Below are 15,623 nucleotides of genomic sequence, written 5' to 3'. Positions count from 1 at the left end.
CACTATATTAGAATTGACCAAGTCTGGACTAATAAAAATATACTTTTGATGTCTAAAAAAAAGCCTCACATGTTTACAGGTAGCCAATGACGTTTGCTGCCTGTAACAAGTGATACTCAGGGATTTGAAATCGGTCACGGATTATTTGGTCCAACTTCAGTGCAGACCATCTTATTTTAAATAGGCCTGACTCACAAAAGAGCTGGTGAGGAAGGGAGGAGTACCTTTGCTTCTTCTCTGGCCACGCAAGAATCGAATCCCGAGGCTGCCCGTCTGTCCGAGTCAAGGAATTAGACCGATGCCGTTGATCTAAAATAAAAACACCCAAGAAATCACCCAATGGTTTTAGAAGCACTCTTGCCGATATTTAAATCCTTAAATAAAACATATTTCTTCTATTTATATGGTGGCCTAATAAGCAGGCAACTTTGGACAGCCTGAATAGCTAGTAAACCTCAAATTAAGTCCATATAAAAATAGCACAGTGAACTAGTAATAGATGCATGAACACACTTGAGGACACAGAGCAAAACTCTTGTCCAACAGGATCGTACCGCTTCCTGACCCAGGAAGAGACAGATCTCTTCTGAAAGGTATTAGAAGCTCCCGGTAAGGTAACTGGGGTGGGTGGAAAAATAGAGGTATAATAAGGGCATATTATTAAGCAGGATGACTTGGCCTCTAAAATGTCATTCCTCCAGTGATCAGACTGGCTCCAACCCAGCTGTCCTTTTTTTTTAAGGCCTTAAAGACATAAATTTGTCACTGGACTTGGGGGGGGGGGTCAGATGTGGCTGAGACCGTACAGTAGTTGCGTTTATTTCTGGTGAACTTGTTTTTGCCCCCCAATTGCAGTTAATTTTTTTAAAAAATGCAGGGTTTTTTTGTTTCTTACGCTGTTTTTAACTCTTTTTGAGCTGCCCAGAATCATGAATTTGAGATGGGAGGAAGGAAGGGAGAAAAGATGGATAGAAAAATATTTTGGAAGGAAGGAAGGATAGAAGAAAGATGGACAGAAAAATATTTTGAGAGAAAGGGACAAAGTCTAAAAAATTCTACAATTTTGAGGCACCCTTGAACAGGAAGGAAGGAAGGAAGGAAGGAAGGAAGGAAGGAAGGAAGGAAGGAAGGAAGGAAGGAAGGAAGGAAGGAAGGAAGGAAAGATGGGTAGAAAAATATTTTGAGAGAAAGGGACAAAGTCTAAAAAATTCTATAAGTTTGAGGCACCCTTGAACAGGAAGGAAGGAAGGAAGGAAGGAAGGAAGGAAGGAAGGAAGGAAGGAAGGAAGGAAGGAAGGAAGGAAGGAAAGATGGGTAGAAAAATATTTTGAGAGAAAGGGACAAAGTCTAAAAAATTCTATAAGTTTGAGGCACCCTTGAACAGGAAGGAAGGAAGGAAGGAAGGAAGGAAGGAAGGAAGGAAGGAAGGAAGGAAGGAAGGAAAGATGGGTAGAAAAATATTTTGAGAGAAAGGGACAAAGTCTAAAAAATTCTATAAGTTTGAGGCACCCTTGAACAGGAAGGAAGGAAGGAAGGAAGGAAGGAAGGAAGGAAGGAAGGAAGGAAGGAAGGAAGGAAGGAAGGAAGGTCCATCCTCAGGGCAGTATTAAAATGACTAAATGTCCCTTCAGCAGCCATGAGACCTTCACACATCAAATCTTTCTCTCTCTCTCTCTCTCCACGTAGAAAGCTGCTCATCCATGAATCACGAGAACAGGAACTGTAGCAATTACCTGAAGTCTCTTCCCCCTGTAGAGATTTCTGTTGCTTCTGCCTTAAAGGCAGCAACGGGTGTGATGTGCTGAAGGCAGGACTTCCTTTGCCACTGTTGGAAAACACACCAGAGGTCAGTCAGTTTTTCCAGAGGCTTTTTTTTATTATTTTTATTTTTCCCAAACAGAACGGGCGAGGGAAACGTCGATCGCTCCACCCCTTCCCAAGCCTTTTTCCTAAATACCAATCACAGCTAAAAAAGGAGTCGGGGCGATTCAGCCTAAAACCACGCTCGAGCAGCGAGCTGGAATTGAAGAGGTGCTTCTTAAGCTGACAAAAGCACGTGGTCTTTGTCAGAGAGTGAATAAGAATCTAGTCCTCAAGGGTTTCTTTCTTCGAAATTAATTACCGTCCTTTGGCTGGGAAGGATGATGCGACTGAGAGGGGAAAAAGAGGCCTACAAGGTCACCGCAGAAAGCAGTTCAGAGGCAAGGATGAAGATTATCCCAGAGGGAACTAGGGCAACCTGTGAGCCCAAATTATTTGGGTCAGAATGTAAGCAATAAGTCCGTAAAATAAATTCTGAAGGGAAGCTTTCCTCTCAAGCAGCTGAAAGGGGGAGCCTCCTTAAGCTCCCCGTGCCCGCTTCCCGCGCTTGGCGACGTTGCCTCGTGTTTCTTCCCGCAAACCGCGCCCTTTTTCAACCCGGGGAAAGAAGGACTCAAGGGGAAGGAACTAAGGACTTCCAAAGCATCGAAATATTTCGGGAGATTCGTGATTACCTGTTGCAAGTCTCCGGCGGGACTTGACCCGGAGGCTGTAGGTCAGTGGAACTGGAGACCGCTGGGCTCGGCAGGAAACTCCGCTTGGTGGCGTTGGAAATGGGTACCAAAGGCCGGCTGCTTTTCGGATGCAACATGGCTTTAGCTGGAACATTGGTTTGGCGGGGGTTAGTTTTAACTGATAAGAGCCTTCCGGAGCCGCAACATTCAAAAAAAAAAAAGACACCGGAAGAATCGGCGAAAAGTTCAAAGATTAGAAGCAAAAGGCTGAAATATAGGGAGCTGCAACCTGTGTGGGAAAAATCTGCTGTTTTGAAAACTTTCCTAAAGGGAGTTCCAGCAGGCAGATCCTTGGAGTGGTTTCAAAGATGGGGGGGAAGGATCGAGTCTCTCTAAGGGGGGGGGAAAGAGGGGAAGAGAGGGGGGGGAACTGACCCAAAGTCCCTCCTTTTTAGCCATTTTCAGCATCTTGACAAAAAGAAAACAACAATTTGGCATTTTGAAAACCCAAGACTTGAGAATATCCATCCGGGGGTAAAGGGACAGGGAAACCAATTCCACTCTAAAAAAAAATTTTTTTTTTTGCTTCCTTTGACGAATCCACACCACCTAAATTACTCACCATCTTTGACTTCCTGGAGGTCCCTGGGCCGCACAAAATCCGGCCTGACGTTCTCAAACCACCAGAATAATTCGGCAATGAAAACCATTACGTTGGGCTAGGGAAAGAAAGAAAGAAAGAAAGAAAGAAAGAAAAAGGAATATACACCAGATCGGCCTGCCCGTTATTGAAGCGTGTTAACCGCCTTCATTAGAACTCTTACCTTGAGAACTAAGGGGGCATAGAGCATGTCCTCCAAGGTAAGGTAAAAGCATTTGTTCAGGTACTCGTTTGCAAATTCGCGAAGCAGCTGAATGTTGTAGATGCTGTCCGCAATCGATGTGACCTCTTTCAAGCAAATCTCTAGCCATTGGAAGGAAGAAAGAAGGGAATTACCCCCCCTCAAAATAGCCCCTCGGTTCCCATGATGTTCCCTAACAGAAAACACTCATCAGTAACCTGACACTGCTTGAAGGCTGCAATTTTAAGATTTCCCGGCCAACAGGAAGTAAAGAAATTCTAAGGCTCGAAACGCCGAGCACATCCAGAAAATGCCAATTTTGTGTGTGTGTCTATAACAATTTGGCACAGCCAACTCGCTGCGACCGACTCACCACAGCCAACTCACTGTGGGACAAGATTTACACTTAATATCAAAGGTATGGCAGAACAGAATCATTAAAGGAAGGTTGCCAAAGGAGGGACAGGATGAAATTAAAGTGTGCTTTTATTTATTTTATATAATTAAATTGAATTGTTAAAATTGTCCCACGTTGAGTTGGCTGTGGCGAGTTGGCCAGGATGAGTTATCCCTTCCGATTGGGGGGAGGCTGCTTTGAGATGGGAACTTCCTTTGTCCAAGTCCCAAAAGAAGTGACAAAGAGCCTTACTTAAGAAACTTATGGATAACAGTGAATCAGAGCGCATCAGTGTGGTCCGTAAAGGCAAAGAAACGGGCCTCTTTTCTGCAGGAATCTGATCTGAGCAAAAATCAAGCAATTTTGTCCTGTTGGTTTTAGCCAGAAAGATACTTTAAACTGGAGCTAAATATTCCCCACTGCAAGGTTGAATGAAGGAGGGGAACACTTGGGGAAACGGAAATAAGTGCTGCCTCTCCTCGAGATGCTGCCTCAAGGTGGAGGAAAAAGGAGGAAGCTACAGACCAAACTATGCTTGGACTGACCACTATGAAAACGCCTTGCCTGAATCTCATTGGTTATACGGGGGTAGGGAGGGTCTGACAGTCGCCTATCACTTTGCCATCTCCTAACATTCCATTCAGGTGGAAACCAGGTTTCTTTTAAACTCTGTTATCGACGTACCATCAAGCTTCATTTGCTCAGGGCAATAATAATGGATTACAGCTAGTAAAGCCGCACCATCGCTACAATCCTTCATCAGGTCTTCAAGTAATGGGAAAAAGGGCAGCTGTCGGCTGGAGAGATGGTCTCGGCGGTAACGTACCTGAGAAAGGAAGAGAAAACATGAGGTTTTCACATCCCGCCTTTCGTGGGCGTTTGTCACCCCAACCAACCCTCGACGTCGATTTTGATCAGCTACCAAAACCACCAAATTAGATTCCGGCCTGGCTTAGAACTCAATTTCCCCATCGGCGTAGGGCCCTTTTCGAAATAGTTCTGCCCTGTTTTAAACCCGGCAACCTTCTATTTTACAAGGTGTTATATAATCCTTTTGCGGGTAACAAGGAACTTCATTCCGTGAATGCTTGCTTGCTAATTTTGGAACGGTCTTTCTATAGGCAGAGCCTGCGCTAAAGCTAAGGCAGGCAATCCTCGACTTACGACAACTTGACCTCCACGTTTGTGTGGCTATGAGAAATGTGCCCCATTTTAGGGCTTTTCCTGCCTCATCTGTTAAATGAATCATGGTTGTTAAGTGAAACTGGCTTCCCCTTTGACGTTGCTTGTCAGAAGGTCGCAAAAGAGGATCATGTGAGCCTGGGACAATGCAACCGTCATAAATGTGAGTCAGTTGCCGACCATCCAGATTTTGATCATAAGCGTGACAGTCTTAAGTGTGAAAAAGGGTCGTACACCACTCTTTTCAGTACTGTTGTAACTTTGAACAGTCACTAAATGAGCTCTTGTAAGTCGAGGACAACCTGTATCCTTTAGAATATTATTCATTTTTTTAAGAAACACCCAGAAGAAAAACCAAGTTCAGAACAGGCAAGAGTTCGTAATCATCTAATTAGTATTTTCATTACAACCATCTATCTCTTTTTCCACCCGCTACCAACACATATTAATTTAACTATTAATCTGATCTTTGGTGCTCCAAATCAAAGAACTTTCATACCTCGTAAGTTGTCTCTGACAAAATAATTTAAGACCAACCTCCCCATGTACCTTTCCAGTAGTTTAACCAAGCATACAAAGAATCTCCACAGATTCTTCACTCGCTATTGAAATAATTATATATCACTTTAAATATTTAAATTAAACTTGTATAATATTGCAAAAACAACAACAACAACCACAACCAGATGCAACTGAAAGCTCTACCAGTGTAGCTTAAAAAGCACAGTAAGTAAAAAAAAAATTTTTTTTTTTGCAACATTTCATAATATTATATTGAGATCTTACAGCCTTTAACTGATACTTACCAGAGCTATCTATACCTCTTTTCTGGAGAATATCCCAAAACACAAAACACAAACTAGCTATTCAGCTAAATATGGCCATGTCTCCATATGAAATATTTGAGGAAAGCAGAGGCTGGGAAATCATTTTTTTGCAACTCAAATCTTGCCTGGTTAGAAGCTCTGAGCAGAACAGGAAATGAAACGATGCAGAATTGGTATCGAATTTGAAAGCTGGTATCAGCTAGGCTGATCTTGAAATAATATTGGGGGGGGGAAGGACCAAGGGATACGACATAATCCGTGGGGCAAAGGTCCCACAGGAACATTTGAATTGTGAGATTTTTTATTTTTTATTTTGCTTTTCCTTCAGCCTGAGTCTCTCCACAAACTTGCTGTGTAATGTGAATCATACTGTACCATGGAGCATAAGTCACTAGATGTATCGTGGGCTTAGTAAGGCATACTCGGTATCGGTCTTAAGCAAAATATTGTCATCATTGCAAGCTAAAGGATGGCAACCAGACATCTTACATAATTCCAATTTAATGTTAGATTAAATCTTGACCACAATTATTTTCCACGGTAAGGTGAACCTGTGGGTTCAAAATTAGCCCCCCTGCTTCACCAGCTGAAGCAGCAAGAGGGGGGGGGGCTGTGATTTCTATTCAAACTGCAGGCCCTCCTTATAAAACCAAGGCCTCCTATTGAATCCTGGGCTCTCGACTCCATTGGGAGAAGTCTTAAAACTGTATTTAATTTTAATTTTAGCTATTGTAATGAACTGGAAGGACTTTTGCATGGGGTGGCAATCTCACCTAATACAAGTGTGGGAGGAACAAGAATTTGCTGACCTCTGCGGTCTCTCACAAAAGGGTCGACCGACCATTATAGCGGAACTCACACCCAGACGGTGTCGGTGTCATTGTGCTAAACAAAAACTTTTTAAAACCCAATGTTTACAAGCCAGGGATGGCCTCGGGCGGGCAGTAACTTTTCCAAAAACTCAACAACCGCATCGGATGCCGTACTGTCAGAATCGACCCAAGTCAGCGTTTATGAAACCCTCCTTGCATTCTGCCACGAACGCTGCTCCGAAACAGGGAATTTTTATGCCGTAGGGCAGCTGGAATCCTAACCTTCCAGTTTTTTGAGCAAGTGTAGACTCAACAAAGACTAGAGAGAAAATTATAGGACATAGAAGGACTGGGCTGAAATAGCCTCTTTGTCCATCTGCAAACACAGCGATGGAGCTCAAGAAAGAGGCAACTCTAAGTAGCGTCAAAACGAGAATTTGTTTTAGACTCAATCAAACACCAAAGAGGGTTTTGTGTGTGTGTGTGCGTGCAAGTTTAGATCATTGAAACAAGATATGGTAATATGCAAGAATTTAGATGGAGGGGGTGGACTTTGACTTTGACAAGTTAAGTTTTCCAAAAAGCTATGTAAATCCAAATATATTGACCGATTCCCTTGTTTTCAGGGAAGGGAGCCCAAATTACTTTAAATTTGACCAGCTTCACCTTAAACGCTTGCAAAGAAGGAATCTTTTGAAATAGAACGGACAATCTTAGACGTTATCTTTCTTTCTATAGCTAGAGTTTCAGCACTGGCAACTCTGCAATCTGCCTAGTGATGCGTGCCACAAGTTACAGTATGTAGAATCGTGAAATGAAATCTACATTTTCTTTGTTAAAAAAAAAAAGAAGAAGAAGAATGCCCGGAGCCGAGAAAACATTGCAAACGGTGAAGGCTAGCACTTTGAATGGAAGCAAATCAAACACCTATTTTAAAAAGCCATGGTTTTTGTGGGATGACAACTCTTCAGACAGAATTAATTTAACTTACAGGCACTAATTTCCAATACCACTTGGAAGGAGACTGTTCGGGAAGCAAGGGAACGGGAACATGGGAACAGGAGAGGAACATCATCAGAGCATGTTAACAAGCAAACTTTACACGGGCCTCACCTGGACCACGCTTTCGTATTGTGAACTTTTTTTTTTACATCAAAAAAACTCAAGAAAACACATCATCTTTGAGACAAGCGTGCGGAGATCTCTTCGGGAACTCATTTAAATAAGTCCGACTGTGCAATATAAAAAGTTCAACAGCAATGTTTTCCACACCAGTTAAGAACGTCTCAGCGGGACTTAAGAAACGCACGCCCACAGTTGTGCTACCGTGCTTGGGGTGCTTCTCAATATATTCTAATACTGGAAGTGTAACAGCGTATGTTAGTAACGTGCAACACTTAACAGGAACAAGAGGGGAAGGATTGTATACATGCACTGCTAATTCTTCTGAGTAATTCTATAGATCAGTGGTCCTCAATCTTTTCTTCACCGTGGGCCCCCTTTAAATTCCTTATCTGGCCACGGACCCCCCAAGACCTAACTCAAGATTTAAATCATATTTCTTCAAGCCTTGGCGGACCGTCTGTAACCTCATGCCCCCGCCCAGGGGTCCGTGAGAACCACTGCTATAGATGTTACTTTCCTTAGCACTTGAGAAGACCCAAATGGCTTCAAATCAAGGTCTAATAATCATAAGACAGGAGAGTAAATTCTACTGATATAAGAGCAAAGGCAGATAGCAAAAAAACGATGAGGTTCGCTTCCAAGTAGCAGTCACGCGAATCAATTAAACGTCCCGTTTCATCTAATGTGCTTTACCTTTTGATGACCTGGGCTTTCCAGTAATTGCTGTTTTAATTTAATCTCTTTTTCTGTGATCTCTCTCATTTTTAGGTTCACCTAAAAGAGCAGAGGGGGGAAAAAAAGAAAAAGGTAAGGATGGCAACTGTATTCCTTTCCCTGATTTTTGTTTTTAACTGCTAAAATTCAGGCCTTTGTTATTTCTTTATGCTTTCTCAATCTCCCTAGCGGGTATTCTGGATTATCTGTAAGCATGTGCTTCACCCTCTTTTTCTTACCACCTAATCCAGATGACAATCAAATGCGATTAGCAATTTTGAATTCCTAATAATACAGATGCTCCAAATACACACACGTATCTATCTATGCACGCATACGTACTTCAGATATAGGCGCCCACTCTATCACAAACCTACATCACAATCTAAAATCTAAATCACAAATCGGGCCCCAGGCCATAAAAACAAAATTACTCCCGGGCCTAAGTAAATGGATTTCCATCGTTTTATACCCTACCCAATTTCTAAGGCATTTTTGAAATTAAGTCCTAATATCTCTGGCTAAATACTTTCTTTTTTTTCTGAAATACAAGCAAGAGACTTAAGCACTAGAAGGAGATATGAGCATTCTCTCACTTTTTGGACCTCTTAGCTCCCCTGCGCCAGCCGATTTTATTTTATCCAAGGTTGCGTTTATGCCGCTTCGAAGCAAGGCGACGTTTCTGACGATACGAGGTCAAGTTACTGCCCAGTTACTGCACAGGAAACACTTTACGTTCCCCCTCGTTCTCACTGTTAGGCATATGGTGTTAGCCTACAATGTTGGGTTGAAAATATATTAACCATAATGCTATGGCTTTAAGAAGTTAATTGGCCAATGGGTGTGTAAGTGTTCTCATGGCCATAAGAGGAAGCTAGGAACGTAGCTTCTCTCTCTCTCTGAATTCACTGATCTCTACTATTACTGTTTTTGCTCTGCTGTTGGTTTACTACTGTTGTAAACCTGAACTGTGTATTGACCTCTGGACCGGTAAGAAGACTTTGTAGTTTGGATTACTCCTTGGACTGTTGCTATTGTGTATGACTTGGACTGTTTATTTTTGACTGTGCATTTTTGTTTTTACACCACCTCAAAGTAAAATACTTTTTGCTTTTAGAACTCAGTGTATTTCTGTGTGTGACTTTTACTGCTCTCAGTGCCCTTCCTTGTCTGTGCAACTCTTTGGTAGCACAAGGAGACCTCTGCACAATAAATTCCTTAACACTCACAATATTAGAAAACACAAATTGTATCCCTGAATTGCAGGTCCCACGCTGGGGTTTACCGGCAATCGAGAGACTGCCACAGAAAATTAGCTCATGATTTACCTTATTAATCCAAAAGATCATGGCGTCTTCCAGATCGTAGGGCAGCTCCTTCGAGGCGCTGAACGTAGAAAAACACTTGACGCTCGCCACGACTTTCTCAATGCTGATCATCTCCACCGTGTAGGCCATCATGAGGGCATCAATCATGGCCATGTGTGGACTCTACAGGACCGGAACAAACACACACACACAGGAAAAAAAACAACCACAATGCTGGGTTCATCCCCTTCTCAAAAAGCCTGAGAAAAGGGGTTGGCCAGTTCGGGCCTGGCAGCATTTCGAGGGGAAAGAAAGGAGACTTAAAAGCAGAGGAGCTGAACTCTTGGTTTTCTTTCAAGCTCACCATTTTGATGGGCGCAGAGCTGAGATCAGGTTCGGACACGGGCGTGTCGTCACTCTCCATGACGTAGATCCCTTTCCGAGAGAGCGCCTGGATGACCGAGTGGTGTCCCTGCAGCGCTGCCACCTGATCCCCTTTGAGAATAAGACTGCAGACGCGGTAATACAGCTCGCTGGATAACAGCAGCTTGATGACAGGCGGTTTAATGTGTTCCTGCTCATACTGGTCTATATAAAAGGGATCTTTTAACTCCTCTGGGATATTATCTGAAAAGTAAAGACCAGCCAGTTCAAAGAGAGAGAACTGGCGTTGACACCACCAGCAACTTAATTAAAGAGCCTAGCCCAAAAATTCCTTAATTTTAAAAATTGCCGAAAGGACAAGTTGCTTTCTCAAAGAGGCGGAAATGTCACTCGTGAATCGTTGCGGTCAATAATGCTCTGCAAACCGACCGCAATATATCTTATCAAAACTCAGGAACGCAACTTCCTTCAAAATGACTCTCCTTCCTCAACACCTGCAGCACATCTATCAAAAGGATTAGAACTCAAAATTCTCAAGCATACAACCATGCTGGGGAAATCTGCACTTTTGTGTCCCACCCACCCCTTCGCCTCCTGCAGACCCCAATCAGTGGGAAATCTTCAAAGCCCCGCCGCCCCACCCACGCACCCCGCCTCCCAAATTCGCATCCCAACGTTTTAGCCACTTTGGCATGCGGGCTTTATCAAATCAAAACTTCCAAGGGCAACCGCTAGACTACCGCAGTTTGGTTTATGCCTTCCAATTCATAATCCATGCATGAATTTCTACACTGAGACGGGACTGCAACTGGCGCTCCTGGACACTGCAGCAAGAAATGTAGCCCCAAGGCCAGGAGGGCCACCAAACTGTAAACTAGTTCAACACCTTTATCCAGCTCTGCCAGGTTCCCCGTAGCCTTTCCCGGGTTATGTTTCAGCTTGTTGGCCTTGTTTCATCCACAAAAACAGCTTCTTAAGATACCTGTTCTCTTGTTCCCACGAAGCTCTCTGGAACCACACTCATCTGAGCGCAAGATGAGAGTCGTGTGTCATCACAAAATTACTACCTGACACCCGACTCAAAGGGGATTTACTCTCAGCCGCGCCATCCAAGCATCACAGAGTAGGTGCTGGCTTCGTATTTGGAGGAAATCTTGAAGGAAGGTGAGGTTGCTCAGCTATCTAACTGAAGCAAGATTCTTCTGAAGTAGAACTAAGTCCGAAGCCTTGCAAAGGTTTTTAAAAGATGGGAGATTTGGGGTGTGCAGGACCACAGTTTTACACTTTATGAAATGCGGGGATGAGGAGACACAAGCCTTAAAGCCAAACATTACCGGTATTTTTTTTGCAATTGACCAGATGTAAACTGACAAACGGAATCAAGTATGTCAGTTACACGACTGTGCAGCTTCTGTGCATTGATTAAAAAGTATACCAAGTATCGGGAAGGCTAAGGAAACTTAACCAATTATTTAGGGAACAACCTGAAATCAAATTCTCAAATCCGCTCAATTGGGGGCTTTGTAAAATGAAGTCCCTAACCCTGACCTAGAATCCCAACGGATAGGTGTATAACTCTTGCTATCCTTCCAGCCTAGTTCCCTAGTTCCCATGGAAGGTAAACATAAACACAACGTTTACTAATCAGTGGCTCCAACCTACACACTGCAGTTCTTAAAAATCAGATACAAAATATCGCAACAGAGAAACCATAATTACGGAGGAATACAAAGCATCATCTTAACTGTAGTTGCGGCCTATGCTTTTAAACTCCCAATTGACCAGAGCTGCAGTATACTTTCATCTGCGCAGAAAACTTTTGATTAAGCATTCCTAATCTCAATCTAACACATGCACAATTTCTACAGAACAAAACTAGCTGAAAAGAAACCAACCCTGCCAGTGGAAATATACTGCATGTTAGCCCTACTAAAAAGCAAACAAATGTCAATTTGTTAAGCAGTTGGCAAACTGGAGTTAGACCAAGAGGATCAACAACTCAGTAACTCTGAATTACATATTTCACTTATTTCGGTTAAAAGCACCATCTCAATAAAAAGAGCCAGGAAGCTTTGCTCAAAAGATGGAAAGCAAGGGATCAAAACAGATGAAAAGAATTTACTGCAATGCAAAACTCAAGTTGGCAAAAGAGAGAGAGAGAGAGAGAGAGGGAAAGGAAGAGAGAGAAATTGGAAAGGTCCCAACATACAGGCTAACACAGGAGTTTAGCACCGAGATGTTTTCCATCAATAGCTTCCCTTTATTTTTATTTCATTATTATACCCACCGCTCAGAATCCCACACAAAAGGGATGTGTGGTCTTCACACCACTTTGTTCTAGAATTCAAATGCTGCAGGTTTTTTTTTTAAAGGAAGGTGGCCGACTGCGTACCACCAGATTTTATTTAAAAAAAAAAATATTTAACCAGTTAGGAACCCTCGGAAACTCAGCAGCAGGCATCTGCCAAAAAAGCGAAAGGGCTTGCAAAGTCAAGTCCTACAAACGCTGGGGTTCTCGGCAGGACTTTTTAAATGATGCGTGGGAGAGAACAGCTTGGCGATACAAAAACAAAACGACGATGGTCACAGCAGGGTGTTCTGCACTTAAAACTACAGGCCATTCATGACAAGAAAAGGGGGTGTACACCGAGGTCTGGGCAAAGCATGGAAAAGGAAGCAGTTCTATACATTTGCAGTTTTTTCTTTTTTAAAAAAAAAAAGCACAGTTCCAAACCCATTTAGCGAGAAGGCAGAGAGGAGAGGTTAAGAAATAAAATAATATTTTTGCAATGGGATTTTATTTTTTTACCTATTCCGTAAGCTTTAGCGCAGATCCACTGTAGATTAGCAGCTATTTTGGCTCGGGATGAATCATAGAGTTCCAACGGAACAATCTCAGCGCTACTATCCGTAACAGCATCCATTTTTCTTCTGGTGTTATCTCCACCAGCACCAACATCAACATCCACCATCTGCAATGACAACAACAAAAAAAAAGAGAGAGAGAGAAAAACAGAGCCTAACGTTTTGAAATGACAGTTCAATATTCGAGCGGGTGATCCAAGGACGGATTCCTGTCATCCCAGAAACTTGAGGGGGAGCTTTTATTTATTTATTTTTTTCATCGTAAAGGTTTGGTATAATAACGGATTACAACAAAGCTCGGTTGGAAAACCCACCCACCCCAAAGCTCTGTACACAATCAAAACTTAAAGAGAAAGAAGATAACCAGCACACCAACTCAGCAAGGGGAGTCACGTTCATCCTGCTTTACAGGATCCTTGCACATCACTCTCGTTCTGCCGCAAATATCGGCTCTGATGAGTTTAAGCCGCCTCTCATCATATGCACAGGCCCAAAGCACTTGACCAGAAGGGGAACATTTATCACCCGATTCCCCCCAACACCAGGAGCAACACCTCCTGTTTCCTTCGTCCTTACTCCTACGAGGGATCAGCGGCTGGCTGAAAGGAGCAGATGCTCCAAATACTTTCAGCAAGAATAAGCAAAAATAGTACAAAAAAACAAAAACCTCTTACCTTTTCTGCTGGCATGTTTGGGGGTGATCAAAGGAAAGGAGTCTCAATCCACCTTTCCCGTTAGAAGGCTTGACCACCACCCCCCCCAAAAAACAAAGACAACAAAAGAGATCTCCTTGCTTTGCATCCATCGCCCAGTTCCTTCTCTCTCTCTCCCTCTCTCTCCCTCTCTCTCCCTCTCTCTCTCTCTCTTTTTGCAAACTCACTAGCTCCTCACCACCACCACTTCCCTTTGCCAAAATCTCTCCCGGTTCTGTTTTCTGCACGCCCTGCTTTCCACCTTCAAAATTACGGATGGCGATTCTTATTGTGATCAATTCTCACAACTGTCTCAGCCCTTTTCCACTTGGGAGGGAGGGGGGGTCCCGTCTCCCTAAAAGACCATACGGTGAGGGTCCTTGGTGCTTGCTCTCCAAGATTGCACCAAGGAGCCCTCATTTCAACCCTGAGCTACAAATATTCTCCTTTATGGAGACCTTAGGGATGAGCAGCCTCCTACTTCATTCTCAATCTGCCCCCAATCCTCATTCACGTGTGCTTAGTCCCCTCCCCTCGCCTCTCCTTCCCACAACCAGGTGCCTAATTCCAGCCCCGGTTTTGGAAATGTACCCAAATGCAAATAAAAGAAGACGTATATCCCGATTTATTTAAATGCAAATAAACGAAGACACCCGTCCTATCGCCTTTTCTTGACTGGAGGAAATTCTCCCAAACACAGTAAAAAAACTCTCTATTGTGCTAACCCGTCACCCTCCATTGCCTAAAACCTAGCCCAGGCCTAGTGGGGTTCTTAAAAAAGTTCTGCTAGACAATCACACACACACCACATATACAAATCACACCAATCCTATCCCCGCACCCCACCCCCACCACCCCACACACCCCTTTCCTTTTCTCCAGCTTCCCCTTGCCTTAATGCCCAACTAATCAATTTCTGCATAATTCCAACTGGGCTTTTTTTTATTGCTTTTTATCGCTTGCTTGGTTGGTTTTAACTACGCCTTGGAAGCCTGTTTGTTTTGCCTTTGTGTTGATTGTGGTTTCTCTCCCCCCCCCCTTTTTAAGCTCCCAAAGAGGAGAAAGGGAAAAAAATAAAATAAAATAAAATAAAGTGAAAGTGACTTACAAAGGGTGAAATTGATAAGGGTCCTCTGATTGTGAGCCTCCAGGCTTAGATCTGCCCCCTCCCTCCTAATGCCCCACTGGCCCCCTCCCTGCACACAATAATCACACACACACACACACCCTGGTTGCCACTTTGCACCCCATCAGCCCCCCCCCCACCGTGGCCTTAACACCCCCCCCCAAATCACCCCTTGCAAGTTGCTGAAGACAATAGAAAGTGACACTTTTTTTTTAAAGCTCCCCACTCCTTTAAAGGGGGGGCAGAAGAAAAAGAGGGGAGGGGGGGAAGAAGGGAAAAAAAAAGCAAAAATGCAAGGCCAGCCCAGTCCTTACACACGAACGGTCGCCCCCCCTTCCCCAAAATAAGCCACGATCGCCCTGCCCCAAATCACCCCCCCCCAAGATCAGCAGGCGTGTTTTTTGCAGAAACCCCCCCCCACACACACACACACCAACCCCCTCCCCCCAATTAGGCGGACGCTTATGGGGGAGAGAATGCACTGAATAAAAAAACCCCTCCCCCTTGACCCCCCCCTCCCCCCTTATGATAAACCCCCCCTCCCCCCTTGACCCCCCCTCCCCCCTTATGATAGACCCCCCCCTCTCCCCTTGACCCCCCCTCCCCCCTTATGATAAACCCCCCCTCCCCCCTTGATCCCCCCTCCCCCTTACGATGCCCCCTCCCCCCCAAAGAAGCCACGATCGCCCTTCTCCCCCCCCAATCACCACCTCTCTGTTTTGCAGAACCCCCCCCTCTCCCAATTAGGGAGGGAAACACTTATTGGGGGGGGCGGGAATCCATTGGACAGACGCCCCCTCCCCACCAGGATCGTGGGAATCAGGGCCTGGCGTGGGTGGGGAGGGCGCACGCAAC

At 44.1% G+C, this 15,623-nt stretch overlaps 1 protein-coding gene across 2 annotated transcripts in view; it reads right to left on the bottom strand.

Moving 5' to 3' along the window:
• CAMSAP1 (calmodulin regulated spectrin associated protein 1) overlaps positions 1–15,623 on the bottom strand; it is a 29,000-nt gene that overhangs the window by 11,684 nt on the left and 1,693 nt on the right. Inside the window, exons 1-11 of one of the 2 annotated variants that reach the window (XM_081339777.1) lie at positions 13,625–13,794; positions 12,895–13,057; positions 10,066–10,328; positions 9,723–9,884; positions 8,374–8,454; positions 4,419–4,560; positions 3,320–3,459; positions 3,118–3,214; positions 2,496–2,640; positions 1,734–1,825; positions 225–309 (exon numbers count right to left, since the gene is read on the bottom strand). In XM_081339777.1, the coding sequence (XP_081195903.1) occupies positions 225–309; positions 1,734–1,825; positions 2,496–2,640; positions 3,118–3,214; positions 3,320–3,459; positions 4,419–4,560; positions 8,374–8,454; positions 9,723–9,884; positions 10,066–10,328; positions 12,895–13,057; positions 13,625–13,639 (1,385 nt within the window). In that variant the 5' untranslated portion in view covers positions 13,640–13,794. Of the gene's footprint in view, positions 1–224; positions 310–1,733; positions 1,826–2,495; positions 2,641–3,117; positions 3,215–3,319; positions 3,460–4,418; positions 4,561–8,373; positions 8,455–9,722; positions 9,885–10,065; positions 10,329–12,894; positions 13,058–13,624; positions 13,795–15,623 lie in introns of those variants that run through there. The other variant, XM_081339778.1, reaches the window with a different exon arrangement.

Source organism: Vipera berus (assembly GCF_964194415.1).
Source record: "Vipera berus genome assembly, chromosome: 15".
Classification (NCBI taxonomy): domain Eukaryota; kingdom Metazoa; phylum Chordata; class Lepidosauria; order Squamata; family Viperidae; genus Vipera; species Vipera berus.
The sequence above is the reverse complement of the archived record's forward strand: the minus strand, read 5'-3'. Positions and strand labels throughout refer to the sequence as shown.